Genomic DNA, 17476 nt, shown 5'->3' with positions numbered 1-17476 from the left:
ACTCACCCCGTACTGAAAGACAACTTTATCTTTAAGGAGTCGGACGAGAGACATTTACTCCAGACAACCGACAAGGCCCTTAACTTGTCATTTGCAGGAGAAAGAGAATGAGACATCGAGGACCTAGGTCAAGGTGCCTTGTAAGGATCCTGTGATGAGTGAGTAATTTGCCTTTACAGTGAGTGAGTAATTTGCCCTTACCATCGGTCCTATTAGCCAAGGTACAATCATTGAATAATAAAAAAACACAAACTACAAGCACGTATATCCTACCAACAGGACATTTAAAAAAATTAATTAGCTTATGTTTCACCGAGTCGTGGCTGAACGATGACATGAATAGCATACAGTTGGCGGATTATACAATGTATCAGCAGGATAGAACAGTAGCCTCTGGTAAGACAAGGGGTGTCGGTCTATGTATATTTGTAAACAACAGCTAGTGCATGATATCTAAAAGTCTAAAGGTTTGCTCGCCTGAGGTAGAGTATCTCATGATAAGCTGTAGACCACACTATTTACCAAGAGAGTTTATCTATATTCAATGTTGCTGTCTATTTACCACCACAAACCGATGCTGGCACTAAGACCGCACTCAATGAGCTGTATAGGGCCATAAGCAAACAGGAAAAATCTCATCCAGAGGAGGCGCTCCTAGTGGCCAGGGACTTTAATGCAGGGAAACTTAAATCCATTTCACCAACTTTCTACCAGCTTGTTAAATGCGCAACCAGAGGGAAAAAACTGTAGACCACCTTTACTTCACACACAGAGATGCATACAAAGCTCTCCCTCACCCTCCATTTGGCAAATCTGACCATAATTCTATCCTCCTGATTCCTGCTAATAACTAAAGCAGGAAGCACCAATGACTCTGTCAAATAAAAAAGTGGTCAGATGAAGCAGATGCTAAGCTACAGGACTGTTTTGCTAGCACAGACTGGAATATGTTCTGGGATTAGTCCGATGGCAATGAGGAGTACACCACATCAGTCACTGGCTTCATCAATAAGTGCATCAAGTCACCACAGTGACTGTACATACCATGACCAGAAGCCATAGATTTCAGGCAACATCCATACTGAGCTAAAGGGTAGAGCTGTCGCTTTCAAGGAGCGGGACTCCAACCCGGAAGCTTGTAAGAAATCCCGCTATGCTCTCAGACGAACCACCAAACAGGCAAAGCATCAATACAGGACTAAGATCCCATCACACCACACCGGCTCTGACGCCTGTCGGATGTGGCTGGGCTTGCAAACAATTACAAACTACAAGGAAGGAAGCGCAGCCGCAAGCTGCCCAGTGACACGGGCCTACCAGACAAGCTAAATTACTTCTATGCTCGCTTCGAGGCAAATAATACTGAAACATGTATGAGAGCATTAGCTGTGCCGGACGATTGTGTGATCACGCTCTCCATAGCCGATGTGAGTAAGACTTTTAAAACAGGTCAAACATTCACAAGGCCGCAGGGTCAGACGGATTACCAGGATATGTACTCCGAGCATGCGCTGACCAACTGGCAAGTGTTTTCCCTGACATTTTCAACTTCTCCCTGACTGAGTCAGTAATACCAACATGTTTCAAGCAGACCACCATAGTCCCTGTGCCCAAGAACACTAAGGTAACCTGCCTAAATGACTAACAACCCATAGCACTCACGTCTGTAGCCATGAAGTGCTTTGAAAGGCTGGTCATGGCTCACATCAACACCATTATCCCAGAATTTGCATACCACCCCAACAGATCCACAGATGACACAATCGGTATTGCACTCCACACTGCCCTTTCCCACCTGGACAAAAAAACACATATGTGAGACTACTATTCACTGACTACAGCTCAGCGTTCAACACCATAGTGCCCTCAAAGCTCATCACTAAGCTAAGGACCCTGGGACTAAACACCTCCCTCTGAAACTGGATCCTGGACTTCCTGATGGGCCGGTAACAAGGGTTGGTAACAACACATCCGCCACGCTGATCCTCAACACAGGGGCCCCTCAGGGCCGTGCTCAGTCCCCTCATTTACTCCCTGTTCACTCATGACTGCATGGCCAGGAACGACTCCAACACCATCATTAAGTTTGCTGATGACACAACAGTGGTAGGCCCGATCACCGACAACAATGAGTCTATAGGAAGGAGGTCAGAGACCTGACCGTGTGGTGCCAGGACAACAACCTCTCCATCAACGTGATCCAGAAAAATGAGATGATTGTGGACTACAGGAAAAGGAGGACAGAGCACGCCCCCATTCTCATCAACGGGGTTGTAGTGGAGCAGTTTGAGAGCTTCAAGTTCCTTGGTGTCCACATCACCAATAAACTAACATGGTCCAAGCAGACCAAGACAGTCGTGAAGAAGGCACGACAAAACCTATTCCCCCTCACGAGACTGAAAATATTTGGCATGGGTCCTCAGATCCTCAAAAAGTTCTACAGCTACACCATTGGGAGCATCCTGACTGGTTGCATCACTGCCTGGTATAGCAACTGCTCGGCCTCCGGCCGTACGGCCCAGTAATACACTGGGGCAAAGCTTCCTGCCATCCAAGACCTCTATACCAGGCAGTGTCAGAGGAAGGCCATAAAAGGTGTCAAAGACTCCAGCCACCCTAGTCATAGACTGTTCTCTCTGCTACTGCATGGCAAGCGGTAGCACTGATGCTATTCTCTGTTTATTATCGATACATTGTCACTTTAATCTACATGTACATATTACCTCAATTACCTCGACTAACCGGTGCCTCCGCACATTGACTCTGTACTGGTACCCCCGGTATATAGCCTCACTATTGTTATTTTACTGCTCTTTAATTACTTGTTACTTTAATTTCTTATTTCTTACTTGTCTTAAAACTTATTGGCTTGTAAGTAAGCATTTCACTGTAAGGTTGTATTTGGCGCATGTGACAAATAATATTTCATTTGATTATTAGGATCGAGGGAAACAGCAAAGTACAAAGAGATCCTTGATGAAAACCGGCTACAGAGAGCTCAGAACCTCAGGCTAGGGTGAAGGTTCACCTTCCAACAGGACAACGACCGTAAGCACATAGCAAAGACGTGTGGCTTCGGGACAAGTCTCTGCATGTCCTTGAGTGGCCCAGCCAGAGCCCGGACTTGAACCCTGTGGAGAGACCTGAAAATAGCTGTGCAGTGACACTTCCCATCCAACCTGACAGGGCTTGAGAGGATCTGCAGAGAAGAATGGGAGAAACTCCCCAAATACAGGTGTGCCAAGCTTGTAGCGTCATACCCAAGGCTGTAATAGCTGCCAAAGGTTCTTCAACAAAGTACTGAGTAAAGGGTCTGAATACTTATGTGAATGGGATTTTTCAGTGGGTTTTTTTTCTTCTTGTTTTTTGCAAATATTTATAAAAAACAGTTTTTGCTTTGTCATTATGGGGTATTGTGTGTAGATTTATGAGGGAGAAAAAACAATTTCATCCATTTTACAATAAGGCTGTAATGTAGCAATACGTGGAAAAAGTCAAGGGGTCTGAATACTTTCTGAATACACTGTACTACCACCTGCAGTTATGGAATGTTTGCTTTAGAGTATAATTTATTGGCTGATCCCTTCTGACGACGAGGATGGAATTATGTGATCCTTACTTAACCTATAGGAAGTTCTTCAATGGCGCCGTCCATGGTAAAACAAGCTTTAAGCTACTAGAGTTGTCTATGTAAGTCTATGGCGCACGCACGCACACACCCACGCACGCACTTACTTAAAGCAAAAGGCCCTCAAAAAGCACAGTTGCCTATATCTAAAAAGGCTGATGTAATACACACGCACTGGCAGTCGAACAATGAGTTGTCCACACACTCGGGCATACACCGTGGTTGTGTCCCAAATGGAACCCTATATAGAACACTACTTTTGACCTGGGCACATGGGGCTCTGTTCAAAAGTAGTACACTATGTAGGGAATAGGGTGCCATTTGGGACGCCATCACTGTGTATGCTAAAAAGTGAGCGGACAATGCATGGCTTACCCACTAGAGCAGGGGTTTGAAACTCATTCCATGGAGGGCCTAGTATATGCTGGTTTTTCCTTTTTCCTTTCAATTAAGACCTAGACAACCAGGTGAGGGGAGTTCCTTAATTTGTGACCTTAATTCATAAATAAAGTTCAAGGAAGGAGCGAAAACCCGAAGACACTCTGCCCTCCGTGGAATGAGTTTGACTCGTGCACTAGACACTTCTAGGCTATTGGCAGGGCTCTCCAACCCTGTTCATGGAGAGCTACTGTCCTGTAGGTTTTCACCCCAACCCTAATCTAGCACATGGTTGGAGACCCCTACTATAGAGAGATGGAGAGAAGATACAGCACTGATAAAGTGTAAGTGAGCTAGTGGTGCGCGGGTCAGCTGTTTGTTCACCCGCACCTGTCCGCAATTGCTAATAACCCATCCGCAACCGCCCAAATATATGTGATAAAGTGAAAATCTGGAGGCCGGCATCCAACCATAACCCACAAATATAGAAAATGCTGACTGCAGAACGATTTGACAAAGACTGCAGAACAATTTGACAGGGTGCAGGATTTTTTTTCGTTCCTGATTTTAGATATGTTCCTGCTTATAATTTCAAACATTTTGGTAGGCTATTTGTTAGTCAACTTGTCTATAATTATTATGTACCTTATCTTTTGTCATTACATGCTGCCCTAGAAGACTAAATAAACTCTTTCTCAACAGAATAATGTAATAGATCGATAGAATGAATGCTTCAATCTTGTTGACATCGGTAAAGTTCTCTGTTATCTTTTGCATAGCAAAGACATTTAGAGACTTGGAAAGATTTTCTGTACAAAATGTCATCAGTTTGAAAAAGAAAGCTGTGAAAACTACCCAACGTGTTTCTCATAAGATTTCAGTTTGTCTTCGATGCATATTTTATAAGGTTGAAATACTATCAACATTTGTGATGCTTTTATGATGAAGACAGCACATCTACAGATGGTATCTAACTGAGCATTGCGTTCTCTCAAGAAGCAGAAAGAAAGAAATCATGTTTCTCCACTCCTGTTCCCAAGTCCAAATTTTGCCTACATTTGGTGTATCATTTTACTGCAAGAAATGCTTAATTCTGCAGGAGTTATAATTAAGGCTATGTGAGAGGTGATAGACATACAGTCCATTTTTGTAATTGTTATCTTATTTAACGAGGCAAGTTAGTTAAGAACAAATTATTATTTATAATGACGGCCTACCCCGGCCAAACCCTAAACTGGACAGCGCTGGGCCAATTCTGGGCGGCAGGGTAGCCTAGTGGTTAGAGTGTTGGACTAGTAACTGGAAGGTTGCAAGTTCAAATCCCTGAGCTGACAAGGTACAAATCTGTCATTCTGCCCCTGAACAGGCAGTTAACTCACTGTTCCTAGGCTGTCATTGAAAATAAGAATTTGTTCTTAACTGACTTGCCTAGTTAAACAAATAAATTGTGAGCTGCCCTATGGGACTCCCAATCATGGCCAGTTGTGATACAGCCTGGAGTTGAACCAGTGTCTGTAGTGATGCCTCTAGCACTGAGATGCACTGCCTTAGACTGCTGAGCCACTCGGGGGCCCGCCCAGATTTCAGTTTCCATTTAACCCATCTAAACAGTAGACTACAGTTACATTGACATGCCATAGGCCTATTTGAAGTTCCGTCTTGTGACTGTCGACATCACACATGATCCTTTTTTACCACTTCACCAAATATTTCCCAAACATTACTTTTCAAGCCCTCCCTTCTCTTTTTTCAACTTTCCTTTCGCAGCTTTCGTCTTATTGAATAACATTTCCATGGACTGACGGTAACTTTTTAATTATTTGGCGATGTAGGCTATTTGGTACAGTTAAGCCCTAAAGCTTAGGCTCATGCACTAATACCAGAGCCTAAAATAATAGAGAAAAACACTACATGTAGCCAATAGAAATTGAACAATAATTATAAATGTAGTTTTTTTTTCAAGTATTGTTTCTCTTTATACAACCGCCCGCCACCCACCCTTCAGCCACAGATTTTCACTTTATCACAGTCGGCGGTTACAGATGGGTTATTAGCAATTGAAGGCAGGTGAGGGTGAACAAACAGCCGACCCGCGCACCACTAACACACGTCTCTGTGCTCCCCCACACACTCTCATTCCTGACATTCTTCTGCCTTACTTCCAGCGTGAAGTCCAGTCAAATTTGGCTCCGGGGGTTCTCCTTGTCTCTCCCCCTCTCCTCTCTTCTTCTCCAGACTGTGCTGAGTGTGCTCTGCTATATTTGGTCTGGGGTTGGGAGAGAATGGGTCAGGTCCAGGTCTAGGAGCTGTACTATCACTATTTACTCCTTGATAGCAAGTCACTGGCTCTACCGGCTGCAGTCTCCCACTCCTTTCCTGAAGTCCTCCTGACGAAGCAATGACAAACAGTTCTACGTGGCTGGTGTAGAGTTCTCCTATCTTATCTAAAAACTGGCCCAAGGAAGCCTCTCACTCCGGAGTCCCGAAAGAGGTACCTTCCGTTACTGCCTGGCTTTTGTTCCTTTTTTCCCGTAGTCTGAGTGTTCTAGCCAGCAGAGAATTCCCAGAATTCTCTTAGTCATTTCCTTCTGTGGATCCCTGTAGTGGAAGGTGTTCCAGGAGGGTTTTCCTTCTCTCCCCACTCGGCTGTTAGCTCTGTTAGCCTAGCCAGCTTAGTGGTCTCTAACTGGGAGAGAGCAGGGAACCGTGGTGCAGGCCCCTCCCCCATCCGCCTGCCTCTGTTCTCTGACTCACATATATAAACTTCCTGTCGTCAAGGCGATCCCACACAGGGGGCTGGAGTGGAGGGAGGGGTGTGAGTGGGGGTGTTGAAGGCCACAAAGCAGCCCCTCTTTACAACACAGAGAGACAGGCGGTGAAAGGCAAGTACTTCATTTGGCTGTCTGGAACTGAAAGACCACCTTCACCTGAGCTCAGACCTGGGTTCAGATACTATTTGAAATCTTCCAAATACTTTGAGTGTTTGCTTTAGGCTTCCTGGAGTGCCAGATAGTTTGCGATTAATCTATTGGTTCCATTGCAGCAGTCAAGTTAAATCAAGCAAAACTAAAGTATTAGAAACTACTTCAAATAGTATTTGTACCCAGGTCTGCTTGTGTTTGGGCTGTCATCAACAAGAGACTAGTAGAGCTCCACTCCAGCCAGCGTGAGAAACGAATAGAAATAGAGCAGGAGGAATTAACCTCAACACAGAAAATGCAGCTCTGTGGACGCATTCGCATACTGTCAACATTCTCTATCACGCATGCACAGACATGCACGCACACACATGCACGCACACACACACACAAACACAAGCCGCCACTTCCGGATACTCACTGACTAACACAGCCCCACCCAGTTATTAAATGTAAATGAGTCCAAAGGGTTGTTCCATATCATTTCATCAAGCCATGACACCCACCATCTCAGATCGTTCTGAAATCTTTTAGAAACAGTTAGAAACAGATAAGATGAGCGTTCCTGCAACATTATTTTGTTTAAATATAATTTGATCTCTGAGAAATTAGGCTATTTTACCTGGTCACTGATTCAAATGCAAACTTTTTCATCAATTTGTATTTATTATGGATCCCCATTAGCTGCTGCCAAGGCAGCATCTACTCTTCCTGGGATCCGGCAAAATTAACACAGTGATACAATTTTAAAAACATTACAATACATTAATTACAGAATTCACAACACACAAAGTGTGTGCCCTCATGCCCACACTCCACTACCATATATCTACAACACAAAATCCATGTGTACATGTGTGTATGCATGTGTCTATGTTTATGTTGCTTCATAGTCCACGCCGTTCCATAAGGTGTAATGTTTATATGTTATTTAAAATTGATTCCACTGCTTGCATCAGTTACCTGATGTGGAATAGAGTTCCATGTAGTCATGGCTGTAGGTCGTACTGTGCGCCTACCATAGTCTGTTCTGGACTAGGGGACTGTGAAGAGACTACTGATGGCATGTCTTGTGGGGTATGCATGGGTGTCTGAGCTGTTTAAACAGACAGATAGGTGCATTCAGCTTCTCAAAACCTCTTACAAAAAAAGTACTGATGAAGTCAATCTTCCCCTACACTTTGAGCGATGAGAGATTCACATGCATATTATTAATGTTTGCTATCTGTGTTCTAGAGGTCGACCGATTATGATTTTTCAATGCCGATAGCGAATATTGGAGGACCAAAAAAGCCGATACCGTTTAATCAGCCGATTGTTGTTGTTTTTTCATTTATTTGTAATAATGACAATTACAACAATATTGAATGAACACTTATTTTAACTTAATATAATACATCAATAAAATCAATTCCTCAAATAAATAATGAAACATGTTCAATTTGGATTAAATAATGCAAAAACAAAGCTGGCAAACCGCATGAAAGTGCTGTTTGAATGAATGCTTACGAGCCTGCTGGTGCCTACCATCGCTCAGACTGCTCTATCAAATCATAGACTTAATTATAACATAATAACACACAGAAATACAAGCCTTAGGTCATCAATATGGTCGAATCCGGAAACTATCATCTTGAAAACAAGACGTTTATTATTTCAATGAAATACGGAACCGTTCCGTATTTTATCTAATCATCAATAAGTCTAAATATTCCTGTTACATTGCACAACCTTCAATCTTATTTCATAACTACGTCAAATCTCTGACTCTGCGTGCAATGAACGCAAGAGAAGTGACACAATTTCACCTGGTTAATATTGCCTGCTAACCTGGATTTTTTTAGCTAAATATGCAGGTTTAAAAATATATACTTCTTTGCATTGATTTTAAGAAAGGCACTGATGTTTATGGTTAGGAACATGTTGGAGCAACAACAGTCCTTTTTCGCGAATGGGCACCGCATCGATTATATGCAACGCAGGACATGCTAGATAAACTAGTAATATCATCAACCATGTGTAGTTAACTAGTGATTATGATTGATTGATTGATTGATTGTTTGTTATAAGATACGTTTAATGCTAGCTAGCAACTTACCGTGGCTTCTTACTGCATTCGCGTAACAGGCAGGCTCCTGGTTGAGTGCAATGTAAAGCAGGTGGTTAGAGCGTTGGACTAGTTAACCCTAAGGTTGCAAGATTGAATCCTCGAGCTGACAAGGTCCAAAATCTGTCGTTCTGCCACTGAACAAGGCAGTTAACTCACCATTCCTAGGCCGTCATTGAAAATAAGAATGTGTTCTTAACTGACTTGCCTAGTTAAAAAAGTTGTAAAAAAAGTTGTTTTTTTGTTTGTTTTTTCAGCCAAATTGGTGTCCATAAATACCGATTCCCGATTGTTATGAAAACTTTAAGTCGGCCCTAATTAATCGGCCATTCCGATTAATTGGTCGACCTCTACTGTATACATCCAAGGGCCAGCTTTGCTGCCCTGTTCTGAGCCAATTGCAATTTTCCTAAGTCCCTCTGTGGCACCTGACCACACGACTGAACAGTAGTGCAGGTGTGACTAAACTAGGACCTGTATGACCTGCCATGTTGATAATGCTGTTAAGAAGTCAGAGCTGCACTTTATTATGGACTTCTCCCGATATTAACTACTTTTGTATCAATGTTTTGACCAAGACAGTTTACAATCCAGGGTTACTCCAAGCAGTTTAGTCACCTCAACTTGCTGAATTTCCACATTATTCATTACAAGATTTGGTTGAGGTTTAGGGTTTAGTGAATGATTTGTCGCAAACACAATGCTTTTAGTTTTTTAAATATTTCAGACTGACTTATTCCGTGCCACCCATTCTGAAACTAACTGCAGCTCTTTGTTAAGTGTTGCAATCATTTCAGTTGTTGTAATAGCTGACGTATATAGTGTTGAGTCATCCGCATACATAGAAACACTGGCTTTACTCAAAGCCAGTGACATGTCGTTAGTAAAGATTGAAAAAAAGTAAGGGGCCTAGACAGCTACCCTGGGGAATTCCTGATTCTACCTGGATTATGTTGGACAGGCTTCCATTAAAAGAACACCCTCTGTGTTCTGTTAGACAGGTAACTCAGGGGGTGTAAAGCCATAACACATCACTTTTTCCAGCAGCAGATTATGATCGATAATGTCAAAAGCTACACTGAAGTCTAACAAAACAGCCCCAACAATATTTTTATCATCAATTTCTCTCAGTCTCTCAGTTTAAGTGCTTGTTGAATTTCCTTCCCTATAAGTGTGCTGAAAGTCTGTGGTCAATTTGTTTACTGTAAAATAGCATTGTATCTGGTCAAACACAATTTTTTCCAAAACATTACTAAAAGGTTGGTAACAGGCTGATTGGTTAAATATTTGAGCCAGTAAAGGGGGCTTTACTAATCTTAGATAGCGGAATTACTTTTAGTCGGCTTAAATTAAAGATATGGCAAATAGGAGTGGCAATATTGTCCGCTATTATATTCAGTAATTGTCCATCCAAATTGTCAGACCCCGGTGGCTTGTCATTGTTCATAGACGACAATAATTGTTTCACTTCTTCCACACTCGCTTTACGGAATTAAAAATTACAATTTGTGTCTTTCACAATTTGGTCAGATATACTTGGAAGTGTAGTGTCAGCGTTTGTTGCCGGCATGTCATGCCTAAATTTGGTAATCTTGCCAATGAAAAAATCATCATAATCATCTGATTCAATGAATAATGGAGCAAAGCTTTTTACTATCATTCTTTGTCTTTTATCTTTGTTTCATTGTGTAGTTTCTTTGAACGGCAATAGCTCAGATAAACATGAAATGACCCAGGGTCTAAATAGAACATCGCTCAGAGATGCACAAAAACAATATGACATTCAAAATAGGTGAATCTTGCTTTTTTTTAAATTCATTTTCATTTTACCTTTATTTAACTAGGCAAGTCAGTTAAGAACAAATTCTTATTTTCAATGACGGCCTAGGAACAGTGGGTTAACTGCCTTGTTCAGCCGAAGAACAACAGATTTTGTACCTTGTCAGGTCAGGGATTCGATCTTGCAACCTTTCGGTTACTAGTCCAACACTCTAACCACTAGGCTATGCACCACTTTAAATGGATTTCCATATAATTTTTTAACTCCACTGATGGTTTTGTTACAAAACATGTTGCGTTATATAGTAAATGTGCCCACTCCGGTCTTAGCACGTGCGCTCTAGCCAAAAACTTGCAGATACAGTGCAGGTATAAGCCTACATGATCAGATTATTATGGACAAAGGAGCGAGATTATTTACTTGTCAAACGGCAGCCAAGCATCAAATCATCATGTCACCAGAACAAAACCCTCAATATTTATTGGAAATGAGCATCAAACTCATCACTGTGCACTCATCATAAATCATAAATTTCATCATAAATGATTTAATCTACAGCTCCATTCTACTACCATTCTACAAACAGAGAACTGATACTAAATACTTGTTGTTGGGTTGGATTGGCGTGGGGATTATACTTCAACAAAATAATTTTGCAGGAATGCTAAATTTATCCGTTTCCAACAACCAAAACAATTTCAGAACAAATCAGATGGCGGGTGTCGAAATCCTCTTTCATTTGCTTTTTATGGTGAAACGACCCCAAAGGCAACATATAAACACACCGCAACACTTTTAGTGGTGCAGTTTGGTCGTTTGACCACCGCATGACCACATGATGATGACCTTTAGGTTAGAATGACCACGGCCAACACAGGGCTGATATATGGCTGGACAGTAGCCAAGAGACAGAAAGACATACAGTACCAGTCAAAAGATTGGACACACCTATACTCATTCAAGGTTTTGTTTGTGTTTTTTTTTACTCTTTTCTGCATTGTAGAATAATAGTGAAGACATCAAAACTATGAAATAACACGTATGGAATCATGTCGTAACCAAAAAAGTGTTAAACAAATAAAATATATTTGAGATTTGAGATTCTTCAAAGTAGCCACCCTTTGCCTTGATGACAGCTTCGCACACTCTTGAAATTCTCTCAACCAGCTTCATGGGGTAGTCACCTGGAATGCATTGCAATTAACAGGTGTGCCTTGTTAAAAGTTCATTTGTGGAATTTCTTTCCTTCTTAATGCGTTTCAGCCAATTAGTTGTGTTAGGTAGGGGTGGTATACAGAAGATAGCCCTATTTAGTAAAAGACCAAGTCCATATTATGGCAAGAACATCTCAAATAAGCAGAGAGAAATTACAGTCCATCATCATTACTTTAAGACATGAAGGTAAATCCCAAAAATGTCAAGGTCTTTGAAAGTTTCTTCAAGTGCAGTTGCTAAAACTATCAAGCGCTCTGATGAAACTGTCTCTCATGAGGACTGCCAAAGGAAAGGAAGACCCAGAGTTACCTCTGCTGCAGAGGAGAAGTTCATTACATTTAACTGCACCTCAGATTGCAGCCCAAATAAAAGCTTCACAGACTTCAAGTAACAGACACATCTCAACATCAAGTGTTCAGAGGAGACTACTAAATGACATTAATAATAAGAAGAAGTGACTTGCTTGGGCCAAGAAACACGAGCAATGGACATTAGACTGGTGGAAATCTGTCCTTTGGTCTGACGAGTCCAGATTTGAAATTTTTGGTCCCAACTGCTGTGTCTTTGTGAGATGCAGAGTAGGTGAATGCATGATCTCTGAATGTGTGGTTCCCACCGTGAAGCATGGAAGATGTGGTGTGATGGTGTGGGGGTGCTTTGCTGGTGACAATGTCAGTGAATTATTTTGAATTCAAGGCACACTTAACCAGCATGGCTAACACAGCATTCTGCAGCAATACGCCATCCCATCTGGTTTGCACTTAGTGTGACTATCATTTGTTTTTCAACAGGACAATGACCCAAAATACACCTCCAGGTTGTGTAAGGGCTATCTGACCAAGAAGGAGAGTGATGGAGTGCTGCATCAGATGACCTGGCCTCTTTTGATTTGTTGAACACTTTTTTGGTTACTACATGATTCCATACGTGTTGTGTCATAGTTTGATGTCTTCACTAATATTTTAAAATGTAGAAAATAGTAAAATAAAGAAAAACCCTTGAATGAGTAGGTGTGTCCAAACTTTTGACTGGTACTGTAAATATAGAAAGACGGACAGAAAAATCTAAAGAAGTAGGCTAAAGAAAGAAAGAAATAGAAAGAAGGGACCCACAGTGAAACTATTGTTGACGTTCTTAGTGCTGGATTCGGCCACGCTCGCATCTGTCAGGTCAACCTCATCAAAGATGATGGACTGAGGGAAAAACAGAAGAAATTGTTACATCATCTGACTGTTAGGTCTAAATCAAAAATACAGAAAACTGTCTGTAGATAGGTACTACTGAACTATTTTCAAAAGTAATGTGGCCTGTGTGGTCCAGGGGTTAGTGTCGCTGACCCTGGCACACACATACAGCCTAGGCTTACAGAATTAGCATGAGTTTGAATTGGACCCACTGTCCTTCTGACTCGCAATCTTTCCTATCTCCTCTTCACTATACTGGCTCAATAAAAAAAGACATATACATTTAGCTCCAAAGGTATTGGGACAGTGACAAAGGTTTTGTTGTTCTGGAACTGTACTCCAGCACTTTGGATTTGAAATGATTCAATGACTATCTGCCAAGGCAGCATCTACTCTTCTTGGGGTCCGGCAGAATTAAGGCAGTTATACAATTTTAAAAACATTACAAAACATTCATTACAGAATTCACAACACACTAAGTATCTGCCCTCAGGCCCATACTCCACAATCCATGTGTACGTGTGTGTATAGTGCGTATGTTATCATGTGTGTGTATGCGTGTGTCTGTGCCTATATTTATGCTGCTTCACAGTCCCCTCTGTTCCATAAGGTGTATTTTTATCTGATTCCACTGCTGGCATCAGTTACCTGATGTGGAATAGAGTTCCATGTAGTCGTGGCTCTATGTAGTACTGTGCGTCTCCCATAGTCTGTTCTGGACTTGGGGACTGTGAAGAAACCTCTGGTGGCTTGTCTTGTGGGATATGCTCGGGTGTCTGAACTGTGTGCTAGCCGTTTAAACAGACGGCTCGGTGCTTTCAACATGTCAATAGCTCTCAATACTATCAGGTTAAAGTGCAAACAGCTTTAATTTGAGGGTATTTTCATCCATATCAGATTAACCATTTTGAAATTACTACACTTATTGTACATAGTCCCTCCATTTTAGGGGACCAAAAGTATTCCGACAAATTAACTTTTGTATTAAAGTATTAAAAAGTTTAGTATTTTGTCCCATATTCCTAACACACAATGATTACATCAAGCTTGTGACTTGTTGGATGTATTTGCGGTTTGTTTGGTTGTGTTTCAGATTATTTTGTGCCCATAGAAATGAATAGTAAATAATGAATTGTGTCATTTTGGAGTAACTTTTATTTTAAATAAGAATATAATATGTTTCTAAACACTTAATGTGGATGCTACCACGATTACGGATAGTCCTGAGTGAGAAAGTTAGACGCACAAATTTGTAGTCACAAGCTTGATATAGTCACTGCGTGCTACGAATATGGGAACAAATACTAAACTTTAATACACATAAAAGTGAATGACAGTGTCTATCCAAATCATCTTGCCTCCTGGACCCTGTCCGCACATTTCAAAGCTACATTGAGACAATGATTTATCAGTGACCCAAGCCCTGCTCAGATAATCCCTACCATTGTGTCGCTGAGTTGTCATAGTGCTGCTGCAAATATACATTGTCCCATGGGAGTTGGCAGTCATAATGTAAGTAACCTAATGTATGTCCCTCTAACCTAATGTATGTCCCTCTTCCCTAAATGCCTGTCAATTTTGTAGCTATTGTATGCAGTAATCATGATCCTATGAACCTGAATTATACTGTTAGCACTTAGGCAGTTTTCCCTAGTAGGAGGTCCACTGTGTGCAACTCACCCTACAACTTACCCTCAGCTCAAACATAAATAGCACTGTCGTGTATACCTCAGATAAGTCTCCCAGTAAACCAATAAAAACAACCAAAAATCGCAGAAAAGTGCTAAAAATAGCCCACGTTAACATATGCAATCTAAGAAGCAAGGTTTATGAAATTGGTAACTTGCTAGTAACAGATGACATGCATACACTGACTAACTCTGAAACTTACTTAGATAATGCCTTTGATGATACAGTGGTAGCAATACATGGTTCAACAGCTTCAGAAGAGGCACATGCCAATGTTGGAAGTGTTGTCGTTTATGTTCAAAGTCATATTCCTGTAAGGCTTAGAGAGGATCTCATGTCAAATGCTGTTGAAATAATATGGCTACAGGTTCACCTGCCTAACCTAAAACCCATTCTTGTGGGAAGCTGTTTTAGACCACCATGTGCTAACAGTCAGTATCTGGATAACATGTGTGAAATGCTTGATAATGTATGTGATATCAACAGAGGTATATTTTCTGGGTGGTTTCAATATTGACTGGCTTTTATCAAGCTGTCCACTGAAGAAAAAGCTTAAAACTGTAACCAGTGCCTGCAACCTGGTTCAGGTTATCAGTCAAACTACCAGAGTAGTTACAAACAGCACAGGACTCAAATCATCAATATGTATTGATCACATCTTTACTAATGCTGCAGAAATGTGCTTGAATGCAGTATCCAGATCGGATGTAGTGATCACAATTTAGTAACCATATCTAGGAAAACCAAAGTTCCAAAGGCTGGGCATAAAATAGTGTATAAGAGGTCATACAAGAAGTTTTGTAGTGATTCCTATGTTGTTGATGTAAATAATATTTGTTGGTCCGTGGTGTGTAAAGAGGAGCAAACTTGACACATTTATGAAATTGCTTATCCCAGTTACTAATAAGCATGCACACATTACAAAAATGTATGTAAAAATCCCCTTGGATGGATGAGAAATTGAAAAAATGGTATGGTTGCTGCACAACCGATTGGCAAACATACTGCAAATAGAGAAATCATGTGACTAAAGTGAATAAAAATAAACTACACTTTGAAACCAAGATAAATTAAATAAAGAAGCTTTGGAGCTCATTCAATGAAATTTTGGGTCTGACAACTTGGATGGAAATTACTGAGGATAATAGCGGATGAGATTACCACTCCTTTTTGCCATGTCTTCAATTAAAGCCTACTACAAAGTGTGTGCCCTCAGACCTGGTGGGAAGCAAAATTATTATGCTACCTAAGAATTAGGGATGCACGATATAATCGGTGAACATATCTGAATTGGCCGACATTAGCTAAAAATGGCAACATCGGTATTGGCCGATGTCTAGTTTAACGACGATGTGCAAAAACGATGTCAAAGCTGACTCCACGTAAAATTTTGCACTACACGTGCAACACAGCATTCATAACCTAGCCCACAATGTCTGCTATGTGGATCGAGCGGTCAACAAGTCGAGCAGTCATTTGAAAAAAAAAGTAACATTTCAGCGAGACAACTCAAAGACGAAATCCATTAAAGCCAAAATAATGGAATTCATTGCCCTTGACAATCAACCGTTCTCTGCCATGGGTGATGTTAGCTTTCGCCGACTGGTCGAGCATTGGTACACACTACCTAAGTGCCCTATTTTTCAGATGTTGCCCTACCGGAGTTACACAGTAATAGCGTCACTTCTATTAGCTTCACAACATGCATACTATAGAACGCTGTTTGGGTCTTTGCGTGTAAAAAAACATACAGTAGAACTTTTTTATTTATTTTTTATTTCACCTTTATTTAACCAGGTAAGCTGGTAAGTTGAGAACAAGTTCTCATATACAACTGCATTCTGGCCAAGATAATGCAAAGCAGTGCATCACAAACAACAACACAGAGTTTAACATGGAATAAACAAGCGTACAGTCAATAACACAATAGAAAAAAAGAAAGTCTATATACAGTATGTGCAAATGTCGTGGGGAGGTAAGGCAGTAAAAAGGCCATAGTAGTAAAGTAATTACAATTTAGCAAATTAACACTGGAGTGATAGATGAGCAGATGGTGATGTGCAAGTAGAAATACTGGTGTGCAAAAGAGCAAAAAAGTAAATAAAAACAATATGGGGATGAGGTAGGTAGATTGGGTGGGCTATTTACAGGTGGGCTATGTACAGGTGCAGTGATCTGTGAGCTGCTCTGACAGCTGTGGCTTAAAGCTAGCTTCAGTGATTTTTGCAGTTCGTTCCAGTCATTGGCAGCAGAGAACTGGAAGGAAAGGCGGCCAAAGGAGGTGTTGGCTTTGGGTTGGGTGCTGCTATGGTGACCAGTGAGCTGAGATAAGGCGGAGCTTTACCTAGCATAGACTCATAGATGACCTGGAGCCAGTGTTTATGGCGACAAATATTTGGCGAGGGCCAGCACACTAGGTCGCAGTGGAGGGTGGTATATGGGGCTTTGGTGACAAAACGCCTAGTTGATTTGTACGGTCCAGGTTTTGCAGCTCTTTCAGAACATCTGCTATCTGGATTTGGGTGAAGGAGAATCTGGGATGCTTGGGCAAGTAGCTGCGGGGGGTGCGGAGCTGTT

At 41.3% G+C, this 17476-nt stretch overlaps 1 protein-coding gene across 4 annotated transcripts in view; it reads right to left on the bottom strand.

Annotated features, from left to right (window-relative positions):
• The window catches only part of LOC135514645 (diacylglycerol kinase delta-like), a 125179-nt gene that overhangs the window by 90111 nt on the left and 17592 nt on the right, over positions 1 to 17476 (bottom strand). For 2 of the 4 annotated variants that reach the window (XM_064938108.1, XM_064938109.1), the window contains exon 3: positions 13139 to 13219. The exons of 1 other annotated variant lie outside the window; for it this stretch is intronic. In XM_064938108.1, the coding sequence (XP_064794180.1) occupies positions 13139 to 13219 (81 nt within the window). Of the gene's footprint in view, positions 1 to 6165; positions 6722 to 13138; positions 13220 to 17476 lie in introns of those variants that run through there. One more of the 4 variants, XM_064938111.1, reaches the window with a different exon arrangement.

Source organism: Oncorhynchus masou, chromosome 26, assembly GCF_036934945.1.
Source record: "Oncorhynchus masou masou isolate Uvic2021 chromosome 26, UVic_Omas_1.1, whole genome shotgun sequence".
In the NCBI taxonomy this organism is placed as follows: domain Eukaryota; kingdom Metazoa; phylum Chordata; class Actinopteri; order Salmoniformes; family Salmonidae; genus Oncorhynchus; species Oncorhynchus masou.
Note: the sequence above shows the minus strand (reverse complement) of the source record. Positions and strands in the feature narration are given on the sequence as shown.